Source organism: Anastrepha ludens, chromosome 6 (assembly GCF_028408465.1).
Source record: "Anastrepha ludens isolate Willacy chromosome 6, idAnaLude1.1, whole genome shotgun sequence".
Classification (NCBI taxonomy): Eukaryota; Metazoa; Arthropoda; class Insecta; order Diptera; family Tephritidae; genus Anastrepha; species Anastrepha ludens.
The window spans coordinates 21,688,998-21,704,700 of record NC_071502.1 but is presented as its reverse complement, the minus strand read 5'-3'; the positions used below and the strand labels follow the sequence as shown (position 1 = coordinate 21,704,700).

The 15,703-nt window shown below is 36.7% G+C and overlaps 1 protein-coding gene across 1 annotated transcript; it reads left to right on the top strand.

The window, feature by feature from the left end:
- Positions 1 to 3,232: 3,232 nt before the first annotated feature.
- LOC128867830 (sugar transporter SWEET1) lies at positions 3,233 to 7,482 on the top strand. Its single transcript, XM_054109373.1, has 5 exons — positions 3,233 to 3,644; positions 3,700 to 3,777; positions 3,843 to 4,069; positions 4,159 to 4,334; positions 7,110 to 7,482. Exons 1-5 carry the CDS (start codon positions 3,568 to 3,570, stop codon positions 7,227 to 7,229), a joined length of 678 nt encoding a protein of 225 aa, XP_053965348.1. The 5' UTR covers positions 3,233 to 3,567; the 3' UTR covers positions 7,230 to 7,482.
- The last annotated feature ends 8,221 nt before the right edge of the window (positions 7,483 to 15,703 follow it).

Genomic DNA, 15,703 nt, shown 5'->3' with positions numbered 1-15,703 from the left:
TGTTGGAGAGAGCCGTAGCGGCCCCCGCTGTTAGAGAGTGTTACCACCTGCTAATTGTATGAACTTGAAAATTTTTCATACACACAATGCAAGTGTGTACTTAATGTACACACAAACGTATGTGCCTGTGTGCGTGCATATGCATGTGTATGGTTTACAGTGTAAAAAGAGTGAGTACTGAGGCAAGCATAGTTTTAACCAAGTATGATAGATTACAAGGCTTGGCCATCGGCAGCAAAATTGTGAGAGTAACTTAAAGCACGTTCACATATGGAGTGATTAGCCTTTAATTCCACAAAAATTAATGTACTCGCTCCAATATGGCAGATTAGCTGCAAAATTAAGAATCAGCTGTGAAGATGGTTTAAATGTTTAATTAATAATATCTAACAAGAATTGTATTAGAATTATGTCTACAAACCTGTTTTCTTTGCAGGCAAACATTTTATTTAGTTTTTACTTTCACGTTTCCCCTAACATTTGTAATAATAATTTTCGACAACTCGAAGACAGTAAAAGAATGTATCGACGTTTTGACAGAACTATCACAGTACTTTGTAATAAACCTGCTACGGGTGCCGGGTCATAGAGATAGAGAAGGCAACTGCAAAGCAGATGAACTAGCGAGCCACATGACAGATCCAACCAGACAAAGCAAACATGCCTATACCTTTAGCAACTTGTAAGGTGCTTATAGATAAACACACCATCAGTGCTGCCAACAGGCTATTGTCTCAGTCCCTGGCCTGTGCAATTAGTAGAATGGCGTGGCCGGAATGGAACATGGGCCGCCCAAACCAAGTGTAGAAACTAAACAGGAAAAACATGAGAAATCTTCTCGGGGTCCTAACAGGGCATTGCCTGATTGGCAGGCATGCCAGTAGACTGGGAGCACCCTATAACGACTATTGAAGAAGCAGAGACTATAGAACACTTTGTTGTGTTCTATTATTCTTGAGTTGGTTCAGCAAATCAGCTGGGTCCTTCCAAATCACTGAGAGCCGGTTAACGATCCGAAGTTGGCCACACCTCTGCATACTATACATCGTGGTTTTAACTACCCGCTTTAGGGTTGTGACACGCACACAGCACCAGCAGCAAGTAACATTATTTAAGTGTGGATAAAAATCCCAGCTGAAAACAGTGTTATATGCATTTGAATGTATGTGTAAGCAGTTAAAATCATTTGAGAGGACTGAGCGTTTTGTGTTACTCTCTGTTGGTAGTACTATTTACTATAAAATACGCACGTACCTCCGCAAAAAAAATTTTGCAAAATCAAAAGAGGCGAAAGGTAAATATGTATGTATATATGTAATATGAAATAATTGAAATGCATTATCTCCATTTCAATTCATTGTTATACCTATGTACATGCACATGTACATATACTACCGATCACAATTATATATATACATATTGATTATATATATACATATATATATATATATATATAATTGGCGCGTACACCCTTTTGGGTGTTTGGCCGAGCTCCTCCGAGTTTCAAGCCGACTCCGAACGGCAGATATTTTATTTTTTCTTAGGAGCTTTTTCATGGCAGAAATACACTCGGAGGTTTGCCATTGCCTGACGAGGGGCGACCGCTATTAGAAAAATGTTTTTCTTAATTTTGGTGTTTTCACCGAGATTCGAACCGGCGTTCTCTCTCTGAGTTCCGAATCGTAGTCACGCACCAACCCATTCGGCTACGGCGGCCGATACAATTCCTATTTTTTATTTATGAAAGCAATAAATGAAAGCAATTACAGTTTTTTTAAGTTGCAGAACTTTCTCCTTTGAAATTGCACGCCTAGTTGTAGGCAATTTGTAGTTCATGTTTGACAATCGACAAACAATAGCTGTGTTCCAATAGTGTGGATAAAAATTTTGCAATGTTACAAAAATGCAACAACAAAGATGTGATCCTGATAGAGATCCTGTTCAGCCTATGACCTCTTCGTTTCGTTTTGTTTCTCGTCACTAGTTTGGTAGCACAGCCTTTTGTAGTTGGTAGCACTGATAAGAGAATTAATACATAAACATGAACTCATAGTGAAAAGCGACTATCGGGGTAACGTAAAGAATCCGTAGTCGAGGGGCTTTGTGTGTGACTACCGCTCGGGTTGTGGATATGAAACCACAAATAATAGAAACAGCTTTCCCCAAAGCTTCTAGTCTATTTTCTTTAAAAAGCTTCTCATAAAAAACCTGCCTCTCAGAGGCGGGGTAAAACAAAGAAGAGACAACAAATTGAAGAAACTTGAAAAAGCCCAAAAAGCCCTTAATAGAGGATGAGCACGACAATTATTTAATATATAATATAAATATTGCTATCGTTTGACGCATGCCCAATATAAAATATTCTAGTTAAGAAAAAATACTAAAAATGTCAGAGGTGATCATTGCTAGCCCAGTATTACAATATATTGTATGTACCAGGAGTGAGTATGTCGGAAAAAATTCGTTGCGTTGAAAATTAGAAATAACTGGCGTAAATCTAATGGTGCAGTAATATACGAAGAAAATGTACGCTTTGTTTGTATGTTGCGGCATTTTTAATTTTTCCTTGAAACTTGTATATATGTATTAAAACTACTGTAAATCAGCTCTAAGGGAACACCATTGTCAAACTAACAAAACTAAGCCAAAAAGGTCATGCACAACAAACCACTTCTTCCGAACATTTAACTAAAGTGCCGCCAACGTAACGAATCTGGTGTGAATACCTCTATTGGCCTTTGATTTATAAATATACTCTGGTAGTTCCTCCTATTATCGTGAATACCACTACAGCACAGTACTGCGACCAAGGCGAATTTATCCACCTTGACTGCGACTTAAGCAAAGCGTATTGCCAATTTTCAGCAAACAGCTGTTTACAAGACGAATCCAGACAAAGTGATAGCAAAACTACAAAAACAAAATTAAATAACCGAAGCGAATCTGTACAAGGTGATATCAGTAGAACGGTCGATTGGTTTTTTCCTAGCAATTTAGTGGTTTAAGAATCAAAGTGATATGGTTTTTTTTTTTTTTTTGTTTGTTTGTGTACTGAAATTTTGTCATTCAATTTACCAAATGACAAAACAAAATATATTGTATTTCATTTTCAAACCACCAATTTGCCAAGAAAAAACCAATCAACCGTTTTACTGATATCACCTTGTACAGATTCGCTCCGATTATCTACTCCGCTAATGTTTTGTTTTGATTCGTTATTCGTATCTGTCAGACAACAAAAAATTTATAAAGTTTATACTTCGCTGGAGCACAACAAAAATAAGTGATAAACAAAAAGAGTTGTGTCAAAAATAAGTATGAAAGTAAAATAAAAACAGTTGACGTAGCTATTTGTTTGGCATGGATAACTTCCGCGAAGCTACGTAGATAAATGACCAAGTTTGAAATGCATTACCTTGTCAGTATTTTAAATACAAACTAATTTGCGAAGCAGAGAATTGAGACTGATTTTAGGACAGACCAAATTATAGCGATAGAATTCAAAAGAATTCTTAATAAAGAGTCGCATACGTCCATAGATAGCGCAGTTTGCTATACCGCTGAAAAATGTCACTTCCCACGTACGACGTGTTGCTGGAAGCAACGGCAGTTGTCAGCACAGTGCTACAATTTCTATCTGGCGTGTAAGTAAACAAAATATTCGATATAGCTTTTAAATATTCCTCTTTTCTCTTTCAGCATTATATGCCGGAAGTACATACAAAAGAAAAGCACTGGTGAATCTTCGGGCCTACCCTTTATTTGTGGTTTCCTCTCGTAAGTACATGGCAAAGGAATGGAAATTTATCGCAATGATTTAATACTTAAAACACATTTTTTAGGACCTCGTTTTGGCTGCGTTATGGCTTGCTTACCGATGAGCAAATCGTGGTGTTGGTCAATATTATTGGCGCATTTCTGTTCCTATGCTATACAATGGTGTACTATATATTCTCCGTGAATAAAAAGTCCTTTTTGCGTGAGTTCGGATTAGTTTTATGTATTCTATTTGGCGTGTGGTACTATACGGATTCTATAGAAGCAGAAGCGGAAAAAATTCGTCTTATGGGTAAACCTAATTAATTAGAATAACTTACAATTCGAGTTTGTACATGCATATATAAATATTTAATTATATTTATCTGGGATTTCTTGCAGGTATCATTTGCTGTGTTATTACAGTGTGCTTCTTCGCGGCACCACTTACCATGCTGGTTCATGTGATACGCATGAGGAATTCAGAAAGCTTACCCTTCCCATTGATTGTTATGACATTTCTGGTCTCTGTACAGTGGGTTATCTATGGCGTCATCATATCAGATACATTTATACAGGTAAGGTGAACATATGAGGATTTTAGTTATACAGTGGCTCACAGCTTATTTCGTGTGCCCGATCATCAAAATAAAAAAGTTTAATATTTTTGTATAAACTTTATTTAGAAAAAAAACTTAAACGTACATTCAAAGATAAATTATTTCTTGTTACAAACATACATAAATAAACTTAAATTATTTCTTCTTAAGTAATATATTTACAGCAAAATCAAAATTATAACTAAATCCACGTCACACCTTATTTCGTGTGCTTAACCAATCTAGAAAAAACATGTTTTTTTTTTAAATTTATTAAACTTTTACTAATCTAATATTTTGTAGGGGTAGCCTTTTTGTTTTAATACAGCTTTTAACCGGGATTGCATGGAGCTAACAAGTTTTCCAGTGTATTCAGGAGATATTTTCTCCCACTCCACTTGCAATGCTGTTTTTAGATCTTGTTTGTTGCTTATGTTATGTTTTCCAATTTTTTGATCCAGAATATTCCATAAATTCTCAATTACATTGAGATCAGGTGATTGTGCTGGCGTTTTTACCACATGAGGGCAATTCCATATAAGCCACCGTTGCACTAATTCCGACTTATGCTTCAGATCATTGTCCTGATAGAACCTGAACCTGTCCCGAATGCCTAATTTTTCAGCACTTTGTAGTAAATTATTTTTTAATAAATTCAAATAAACTGTTTTATCCATAATTTCGTCGATAAAAACCAAGTTTCCGACACCAGCTGTTGACATGCAGCCCCTAACCACTACATGGCCCCCACCGTGTTTTACTGTACCACGCAGATTCTTCGGGTCCAGCTCCGCGTTGGGCTTACGCCAAACGAAAAACTTTCCATCGGAACCAAAGAGGTTTAATTTGCTTTCGTCGGCGAAAATAACGTCATTCCAAAATGTTTGGTCTTTATTAACATGATTTTCGGCAAACTCCACCCTTAATCTTCTGTTACGCTCATTAACAAACGGTTTGTTTCGAGCTGTACGACCATGGAAATCGGCTTTGCGCAGAATTCTTATTGTTTCAGGATTACATGACTTACCAAGTACTTTTTCAACCTCTTTTGTCAAAGCTGACGCACTAATTCATGGGTCTTTTTTAATTTTTCTTAATATCCACCTTTCATCAGCTTCTGTAAAAATTTTGTTTGGAGCTTGGCGGCCTTTGTCAACCACTCTTTTTTCACGAGAAAAGCGTTGAATAATGTACTGTACTGTGGAAGTACTTAAATTAACAATTTGAGCAATTTTTTTCTTCGACTTTCCATTTTTGTAATGCGTAATCACTAATTCGCGCCTTTCAATCGACGTACGACGACCCATCACGGTATTTTTAAATTAAGCTGGACAACCGACTACTTTCAATGTGTAAACTAAATAAGGATATAATCTAATATACTATGCAAAACAAATTTCTTATAATTGCTAACCGGTTTACTGGCGCCGATAACGGTAAAAGTGAACACACGAAATAAGCTGTGACGTCAATTTACCTAGTATTCTGTTTTTGTTGTAAATATTCTACTAAAGCAGAAAAAATTTGAATGCATTTATACATGTTTGTAATTAGAAATAATTTATCTTTGATTGTGCATTTAAATTTTTTTTAAAGTAAATCAAATAAAAATAATTTTACAATTCTTTAGTTTAACATACAGCCACACGAAATAAGCTGTGAGCCACTGTATGTCTAAGTTTAAATTTAAAAATAAAGAGCCATGCTTCCATGAGGTTAGTGCATTGATTTTTCGAAAAGAAATTCAAAAACTTAAATTTTGAAATTTTAGTCATAATAACCGTATACATATAATTGGCGCGTACACCCTTTCTGGGTGTTTGGCCGAGCTCCTGCTATTTGTGGTGTGCGTCTTGATGTTGTTCCACAAATGAAGGGACCTACAGTTTCAAGCCGACTCCGAACGGTAGATATTTTTTATGAGAAGCTTTTTCATGGCAGATACATGAATACACTCGGAGGTTTGCCATTGCCTGCCGAGGGGCCACCGTTATTAGAAACAACTTTTTCTTCATTTTGGTGTATCACCGAGATTCGAACCTACGTTCTCTCTGAATTCCGAATGGTAGTCACGCACCAACCCATTTGGCCACAGCGGCCGAAATCTTGATTCTAAGTTTAAAATTTCTAACAGTAAAGAGTGATTAAAACCCCAGTTATTCCGGTAACGTAGAACTGACTACCAAGGAAATGCAAACAAACCGACTACTACTGAACCGGACAGTGTTTAGATTTCTGTACGTTCAATGTCATTCATCGGCAGACACCACCTGCCTAAACTCCCGAATCCTGAATGCCGTAATCGGAGTCCAACCACCACCCATAGCAGATGAAGAGCTTCAGCTACGCCGAGAGAGCCGCGTAACTTTGGCACAATTACTTTCTGGATACTGTAGCAGGTTAAACTCCTACTTATCCAGAATTGACCCCGGCATACCCAGAATATGTTCAGCATGTGAAGGCACTCCACCTTTTCACATGCCCCATCAAACCTACTCACCTAACACTCATTTCCATCTGGACCCGACCTATCGAAACAGCAAGTTTCCTGGGCCTAACGTTGAGTTGAATGAACTAGACGAAGACGACCGGTAGCTACATACATTGCTCTGGCAGGGTTTAGTAAGCTGCTACAACAACAACAGCATTAAAAATAAACAATTTTTAAAGTAAATTACTGCCTACTAATAAACCAATCTACACACTACATTTTTTTTTTTTTATTATTGATATATTTTTATTTTTCTTTTCCAGATTCCAAATTTTATTGGCTGTTTACTGTCGCTGCTGCAACTGTGTTTATTCGTTATTTACCCGCCCAAAAGTTATTCCGGGCAAGGCTATCGTTTGGTCGACCAATCGCCTATATTTTAAGAGACCAGGAATAGCTACGTATTACTACCACACCACATTACGCATGCATGCATGCAGTAGTTGCCAAATAGTAGGTGAAAACTTAAATGTAAATGTTGATGTTTATTTGCATCTACAAAGGCAGTAATTATGCTGCTATGCTGAATTTATAAATAATTACTTAAGCTGGCTGATTGTATTATAAAACAGTTCAAAGAAGCAATTCAATAAAATTATATTTGGAATAGGTTAAACATTATTCTTTAACGTTGTACTTTAAATTTCTTTTTCTTATGAATCTTTGAGTTTGGAAGCCGCTGCGTTGAAATGACAACAAAAATATGTAGAAACATCTTTTGCTACCAATCGATTAACTATTTGGGAACTTTGTTTAAATTTTTACAAGAAAAAAACAAAATTTTGCTTTTATTTTGCACTCTGATCCATACAAATTTTCCACTTTATTTCCAGTGCGGGTAATATTTCGTTTGTTTAAACAGTTGGTGGCCTAAATTTATACACAAAAGTAGAAGAAACAACATTTAAGCGGCACTTGATTAATATTTAAGTTGGTGTATATTGACGCCTTCATGTACATATATCTGACAATACTTAGTTCGCAGAAATAATTGCATATTTTTAAAACCCGCTCTTAAGTAGCCAACAATTAAAATACGAACTTACCTCTGCCTTAGAAATATGCCAGACCATGTTTTTGTGCTAAACTAATATTTGCAGCTCTATTTGTCTACACAAGTACTCAAAAGACCGTAGACCAAAGACTGCTTTGCAAAACAGTTAATAACAATAAACATGCTTAAATTCACATACTTGGCCGAATTCATTGTTCAATAAAACTTATCTATGAAGAGATGTGTTATCGATTACGTTAATATAGTTTTTTTCTATTGATTACGGAAACATAATAAATGTACACACAATTATTAAATTCCTTACAAAACTTAAGCCCCTTCCAATAGCACTTAAAATCAGACAAAAAATTAATGCATTTCAGTTAAGCTGTGATTTTATTCATAATAACCCATAATTTAGTAGTGCATTGGTTGCTATTTGAAGTTCATTTTATGCGCCAAAAGTTAGTCTATTTTACAATACTCTTCTAGGTAGATAGTTGTTTGCCAAATATTTGGACCAGATATTAAGTATAAGTGAAATTTTTTTTACAAAATGTGTAAAATAAATTAATTAATATATAATAACTAGAATAACTTATGGGGTTAAGGGTAGTCAGAGGGCCGAAAAAAATATGATTTTCAATATTTTTTTTTTTTTTGCTAGTCAATTGCTTTATTTTACAAAAATAAAAACATAGCACTAATACATCATGTTTCGACTTGACTTTAGCAAAATTTCAAAAAAAAAATTCATAATTGTAAAAGTTATCGCTATTTGAGTGGAGCCTGTTTCTCCAGAAGTCCTTTGCGGTGACCATCACAAGTCCTTGGAGATTCATCTAAAATCAATCGGACAAGAGAAATTAGTTTAATTTAATATTAATAGATAATCCTGTGCCTGATCGAAGCTTTTTAAATTAAAAATATGGCGGCCTCAGGAAATATTTTTCAGATTTTCGAGAAAAAAACCGACAAATAATTGTTAAAAAAATCGAAATTTTTTAAAAAAAATACTTCAATCAGGCACGAATTTTTTATGTTTTTCAAAAGCTGTATAAATTTTATTGAAATCTGCCAAGCGGTCTTTAAGTTACAGTGATCACCAATTCAAAAAACATAGTTTTGAGAAAAATGCATTTAAAGTTAAATTAAGGGGGCAGATACCTGTAAAAAGCCATATTTTTCCTAATTTTTATTAAAATTATTTAAAATGAAGAATTGGCATACAGTTTATTTATACATTAAAAAAATAAAATAAATTTTTTTTATTTTAATAATTTAAAATGGCACATGTACACTCAATTCTTCCAGGAAAGTCGCAGCGGGCATTCTAGCATCGGCGCCAGTGACCTGAATACAAAAACCTAAACATTTTTTTGTTTATTAATGTCATAATTTCTATATGAATTAAAAAAAGGTAAAACAAATTCGCGGAATAAAATGCTTAAAAAAATGGATTTTGGGGCGAATTTTTCTATTTTTGCTTTGAAAAAATTTTTTTTTCGAAAATTTGTAACTTCACATAGAAAGTAATATCATAAAAAAGATGTGTGCGAAATTTCAGGGAGATCGAACGCCAATTCGAAAAATATAGTTTTGAGAAAAACGCGTCTATAGCCGGCAACGTAACTATACCTCTCCCAGCGCTCGAACGCAAAAAATAGAGTCGTCACGGTTGACGATCTATAATATAAGAAATACTTAAATTTACGTCCTAAAAATTGTTTGACATATTCTTAACCAGTTAACTGTGGCGCTCCCATTTAAAAGTGCGCACAGTTTTGTGTCGCCAAAATTGAGCTATGACGAGTATAGTCGTCAATCACAGAGTAAGTTGCGCTGGTAAGATATTGGATGAAAAAGATGGGTTCATTTTATAAAATTGGGGACAAATGAACTAAAAATAAAAAAAATAGTAATTTACAGAACTTCTGGACAACTTTATAATATTTACGCACTTGAAATTCTTACGTTGCACTGTACTTATTTGATAGGAACCGCCGACACTTGGTAAGATATGCACTGACACACGAGTTAGCTTTCTAGTTTATAAATCCACTTTTTGACTTTTGCCTTTGCCCCTTTTAGGTTAACATCTAAAAAACGTTATCATCGCACATAAATAAATTCATTATGCGAACTGGTGAACTTTTTCAACCAGTGCATACGGGGAAGCATGACATCATCTCAAATTGTTTATATTTTCTATTTGTTTGTTTTATTCCGCCATAGCCTCAAAATATTCTAAACATCATGAAATTTGAGAATATGTGTAGTTTTTCCCAAAAATTGTAATTTAAATAGCCAATGGTCACTAATTTATACGCATGACGAGTATACTCGTCAATACACAAAATTTTGCCACTTCTCCATGACGAGTATACTCGTCAATAACAGTTAACTGGTTAAAGGATTATATTAACATTTTTCGCAATTTACAGGTGTCTGTCCCCTTTAAAGGTCCGGAGTGCCCAAGCGCCCTTTGTTAATTGTTGAATAACTCGAAAAGTATTTATCGTATTCACTTCAAATTTTCTCACAATATTTTTAAGATATTATACCTACTTTTAAAAAATGCAAAACAAAAAACTCCAATTTTTTGAAAATTCTGACTACTCCTAACCCCTTCAAAATTATTCAAATATTGTTTTCTTTCGTAAATACTACTTTCCCGTGCTGATAGCAAAATAACAGAAAATTTCGAATATTACCTTAACATGAGCTGCTGAGTTGTTGTTGTGTCAAGTACCACATACTTTCTTCTTCTTGATTGGCGCGTTAATCGCTTACGTGATTTTGGCTGAGTTTAACAAAGCGCCATTAGTCGTTTCTTTCCCGTCCTAACCGCCGCCAGTTGGAAGCACCAAGTGAAGCCAAGCCCTTGTACATACCACCTTGATCAAAAAGTTCCCATAACAGCCGCCAAGTGAACTGATTTGAGTTTTTTTTTTTGTTAGGTTGTCACATCTGTAATTAAGATGATTCCTAAATTCAAAACTGTATCGCCATTGCTTGACATTTGTAAAAGTTACGGCGCCTTGAGTAAATCCAACTTGCACGTGTTTTCGGATTTAAGCTCGCAACAATGAGTTTGTATTAAATTTTGCGTTAAAAATAGATTCAAAGTTGCGAAAACCTTAGAAATATTGGGAAACTGTTTCGGTAATGATACTCTAACGAAAACAGCCGTTTTCGAGTTGTATGAACGCTTAAGTAGAGATCGGGAGACCATCGAGGATGACGAACGTAGAGGCAGGCCGTTGACATCGAAAACTTATGAAAACATCAATAAACAAAAATAATAATTGGCGCTTACACTTCGGTTAGGTGTTTGGTCCAGCTCCTCCTCCTATGGCGCGCTTCTTGATATTGTTCCCCAAATGGAGCCACCTACAGTTCTAAGCTGACTCGTGACAGACATACACTCGAAGATTTGCCATTGCTTATCGAGGGGCAACCGCTATGAGAATTTTTTTTTTCTATTATTTGATGTTCAAGCATGTAGATTCGATCCTACGCACAAACCCATTCGGCTACAGGCCGAAAACATCAATAAGATGAAAGAAAAGTTGATCAATAATCGCGCATTAACCATCAGAGAGCTGCCAAAGGACTCAAACATTGCTTATGGGGCTGTTCAGGGCATTGTAGTTAATGACTTGGATTTGCGGCGTCTTGCTGCAAAGTTGGTCCCAAAGGACTTGAATTTCATGCAAAAAACAGGGCGTTGATAACGCCAAAGACATGATTTCCACGACTGAATCCGACACAACATTCATCAAACGCATCATTATTGGGGAGAAACAGGAGTTTATGCGTACGACCACCGAACCACCGAGCCACCGGGCTCAGAGCCCGTTCTGCCACTCCCTTCTGCGGCCATCAAAGCCACGGTTAGCAAATGTGTAACTACAACCCAGAAGCGAGCTTGGCAGGCTGAGAGAGGCTGCAGATGAACTAAACTGATGTTACCTGTCATGTCCGATCGACTGTCGCAAACCCTTCTGTCATTAAGCAGAAGGGAGTGCAGACAGCTGATTGGACTGATGACGGGCCACTTTCTATAGGCGAAGCACATGGAAAGGTTGGGCATCTCAGACAGTGTCCAGCTTGTGAAGAGGAGGATGAGACGGCGGACCACTTCTTGTGCGTCTGCCCCGCATCCGCTCGAATCAGGTTTGAGATCTTTGGCACTGTTGTGTTAAGAATCGACCACCTTGGCTCCTTGGCACCACAAGATCTACTCAGATTTCTTCAGAGATCGGGTAGATTGAAAGAAAATTAAAAGGGAGTCCAAGTGTAGTACAATGAACTTAATTAATGTCTGAGTGCTGCACTTGCTAGTTGTCCCGATAAAAAAGTACGACAAGCAATTCCATACATCAGGCGAGTGGGTAGAAAGCTTCAAATGAACCAGGACCAAAAAAAACAACGTTGTTTTCAGTCAAAAAAGAAAGCTATACGCACGGTTTTTATAGATTTAAACGGCATTGTACAGCACGAAATTTTGGTAGAAAGTCAGGACTAATTATAATAAGGACTATTATTTGGGCTTTATGAGATGTTTAGGTGAAGCAATTCACCAAAAAATAAAGAATTTGTGGGAAAACAACTCGTGAATTTTGCACCATGCACGCACTGTCGTATAGGGCCATCATTATCCGCGAATTTTTGACCAAGAACGAAACGAGTACCATCCAACAGCCATCGAATTCACCTGATATAATCCCTGCGATTTTTTTCAGTTTGGTCGAGTCAAAAAAACACTACGGGCAACGCGTTTTAACAGCCGAAATGAAGCAATGGAAAAATCGAAGACGACTCTGAGCTATACCGAAATTCGAGATCCAGAAAGGTTTCGAGAGCTGATAAAACACTGGCATAAGTGCATTGCAGTTGAAGTGGAATACTTTGAAGGCGATAATAACATTTTTTAGTATTAAATTTGTATATTGAAGTTCCTAACTAAATTCCGGGAACTTTTTAATCAAAGTGATATCGAAATCAATAAAATGTAACGCTATTACAACTACTAACTCCTTTTACTCATATCTCGAAAAATTTTCAACGCAACAACATTGGACTTTAAATGGTCTATCGCGCTCATAAACATTTCATTACTGATTGTACTGATATGGATGTTTTATTTTATTAATGGCCGACCTCACCGAGAGGCTTGCGCAAATATCATAAAAATCTTGCTTTCAAATTACCTACAGTGATGTGCAAAAATATATATTTATATTATTAGCATACCCATATCTACACTATTTCAAACTAGAATGATCGTTTTTTGGCCCTTAGCATTAACTAAATCCGATATTGGGTAAATTTTCATGATATTAAGATTTAGAAAGGGAGGTGGCTGGGTATTACATTAAAAATATGGACATATAACATCTGAGTACCAGTTTTCAGTCGGAATTTCATGACGTTTAAATCGATTGCAGGAAAAAATTGGGGACGAATACTAAGACATATCTTCTTCTTCTTGATTGGCGCGATAACCGCTTACGCGCTACTGGCCAAGTTTATCAAAGCGCACCAGTCGTTTCTTTCTTTTTCATTCCAATGGCAGCTGGTTCTACGTTGCCGGAATGACTCGTGTTTTTCCCGACCAAGGGCTACCGCCCCAGTAAACGAGCACTGTCTAGTGAACCATATATCATTTCTTTCTCTTACTACCCGGCGCCAGTTGGTTAAACCAAGTGAGGCCAAGTCCTTCTCCGCCAGATCTTTCCAATGTAGAGAGGGCCTTCCTCTCCCTATGCTACAACCAGCTAGTACCGCATTAAATACTTTCAAAGCCGAAGCGTTTGTATTCAATCGGACGACTTGACCCAGCCAACATAGCCGCTGGATCTTTATTCGCTGCGCTATGTCTATGTCGTCGTAAAGCTCATGCAGCTCATTGTTCCATCGCCTACGATACTCGCCATCCCCAACGTGCAAAGGTTCAAAATCCTTCGCAGAATTTTACTCTCAAACACTCCAAGGGACGCTTCATCGGATACTGTCATCGTCCATGCTTCTGCGCCATAGAGGACTTTAGTACTCAATTGTCTACTTAATTGAAAGTATCACTTGTTGGCAAGAGAGACTCTCCGTTCAATTTCGATAGATCTACACGGCTATAACCACACCTATGTTTTTCTACGGGTCAGTAGTCTGGGAGAATTGCACAACAAAGCAAACCGTAGTAAACGCACTAACAAGGTTCGAAAGCCTTGCGTGTTTTTCTAGAACTCACATCTCTTAATGTCTAATTCCAAGCGAGAAGGCCTTAGAACAACCAAAGCAATCATTGATTTGGGCGTTCATCACGAAATGGCAGGAAATTTGATATTCTTGCTAAACTAACCCCTGAGATCTTAATGCCGTGAGGCACAATGCAGCCGATGTTCAGCTTTATCAAACGCTTTAAGACTGAGTTGGGAAATAAAAAGACTTGGGAGGGGTTGTCTCAAGCCAATAAAATAAAAGACAACATGATAACATGGTATACCGACGGAACCCTCACTGAGGCAACTATCTGCGGACCGGAAAAAAAAACTCGGAAGCGCCAGACAAGAGTACAAGTATGTTTCAAGCGGAAGTTTACGCAATAGAAGGATGCGTTCATTTTATCCTTGAGGGCAACTATAACAAGAGAAGCATAGCCATCCTTACTGTTAGCCAGGCAGCCATTAGCAATCAAAGCTCTCAACTCTTTCCAGGTTGCATCAAAACTAGTTACAAAATGTATAGAAAAGTTGAATATCTTAGACCAGAACAACCAGGAACGTGTCCTATGCATTCCGGAGAACATAGGAATTCTCGGAAACGGAATGACAGTTAAAGTAACCATTTTCTCTCTCACTCAGGAAGTAGGGGAAAGACAAAGAAGATCATACTGGGATAATCTACCGGGTTTATCGAAATCAAATCGGTAGGTTTAACCTAAATTTAACCAATTTAAAGATTGTATGGAATTAAATACGAATAAGTTTAGAATTATCACATGAATTCAACATTGGCGAATGAATAATCATCGTCTAACTAAATTAGAAATATACTCCAATGTGGCTTGCAGGTTCTGTAGGGAAGAAGATGAAACCGCCCAACATGCGCTGTTATCGCGCCCAGCACCGATGCGTAGGTGGCACAAACTCCTGGGTAAACATATTTTACAGAAAAGGAAACAAAACTGAATAACATATGGCACATTATAAAATTTATTCAGGAAACTGGGCTTAGAGAAATGATCTTAATCCATGAAGGAGGCGTAATAGTTCTTTCATTCCGCAGTGCTAAATCCCCTCATAATAATAATAGACTACTGTTAGAAAATCTCTCTGACATATCAATTTTGTGACTGTAAAAATAACTTACGTTTTTCTTCACTTCTTGTTATTTTGAATTTAAACTTCGCGCTTGACCGTCAAACGCCAATTGTCAAATAGCTGATTGTTATTTTGTCAAATACCGTTCTAACTGTCAAACTTGCCCTGCGGCGTTTAGTTACTTGAAGCTTATGTGCTTTTCTTGGATTTAGAAAAACAAGTTCTAAGTAAAACTGCCAACTAATGAAGCATTTTGCTTGATATGAAGACCCCGAATCGTTAAACACCCAATTGTATAGGCTTAAACTCAGTTTAAATATTTACCACCGTAAATATGCACTGAAAAACTGCACCTGAGTTTATACTGGCGAAATTCCGTGTTTATATAAAGTTTAACTGGAAAGCATAGTTGAACTAGAACTGAAAAATTAGCACTAGTAAAAAAAGTACTTTTCTAACTTGTTGAGGAATAAAAAAAGCGAAAATACGAATACAGGCAACTCTACCAGCAGATAATTGGAAATTTCCCCAACGTTGG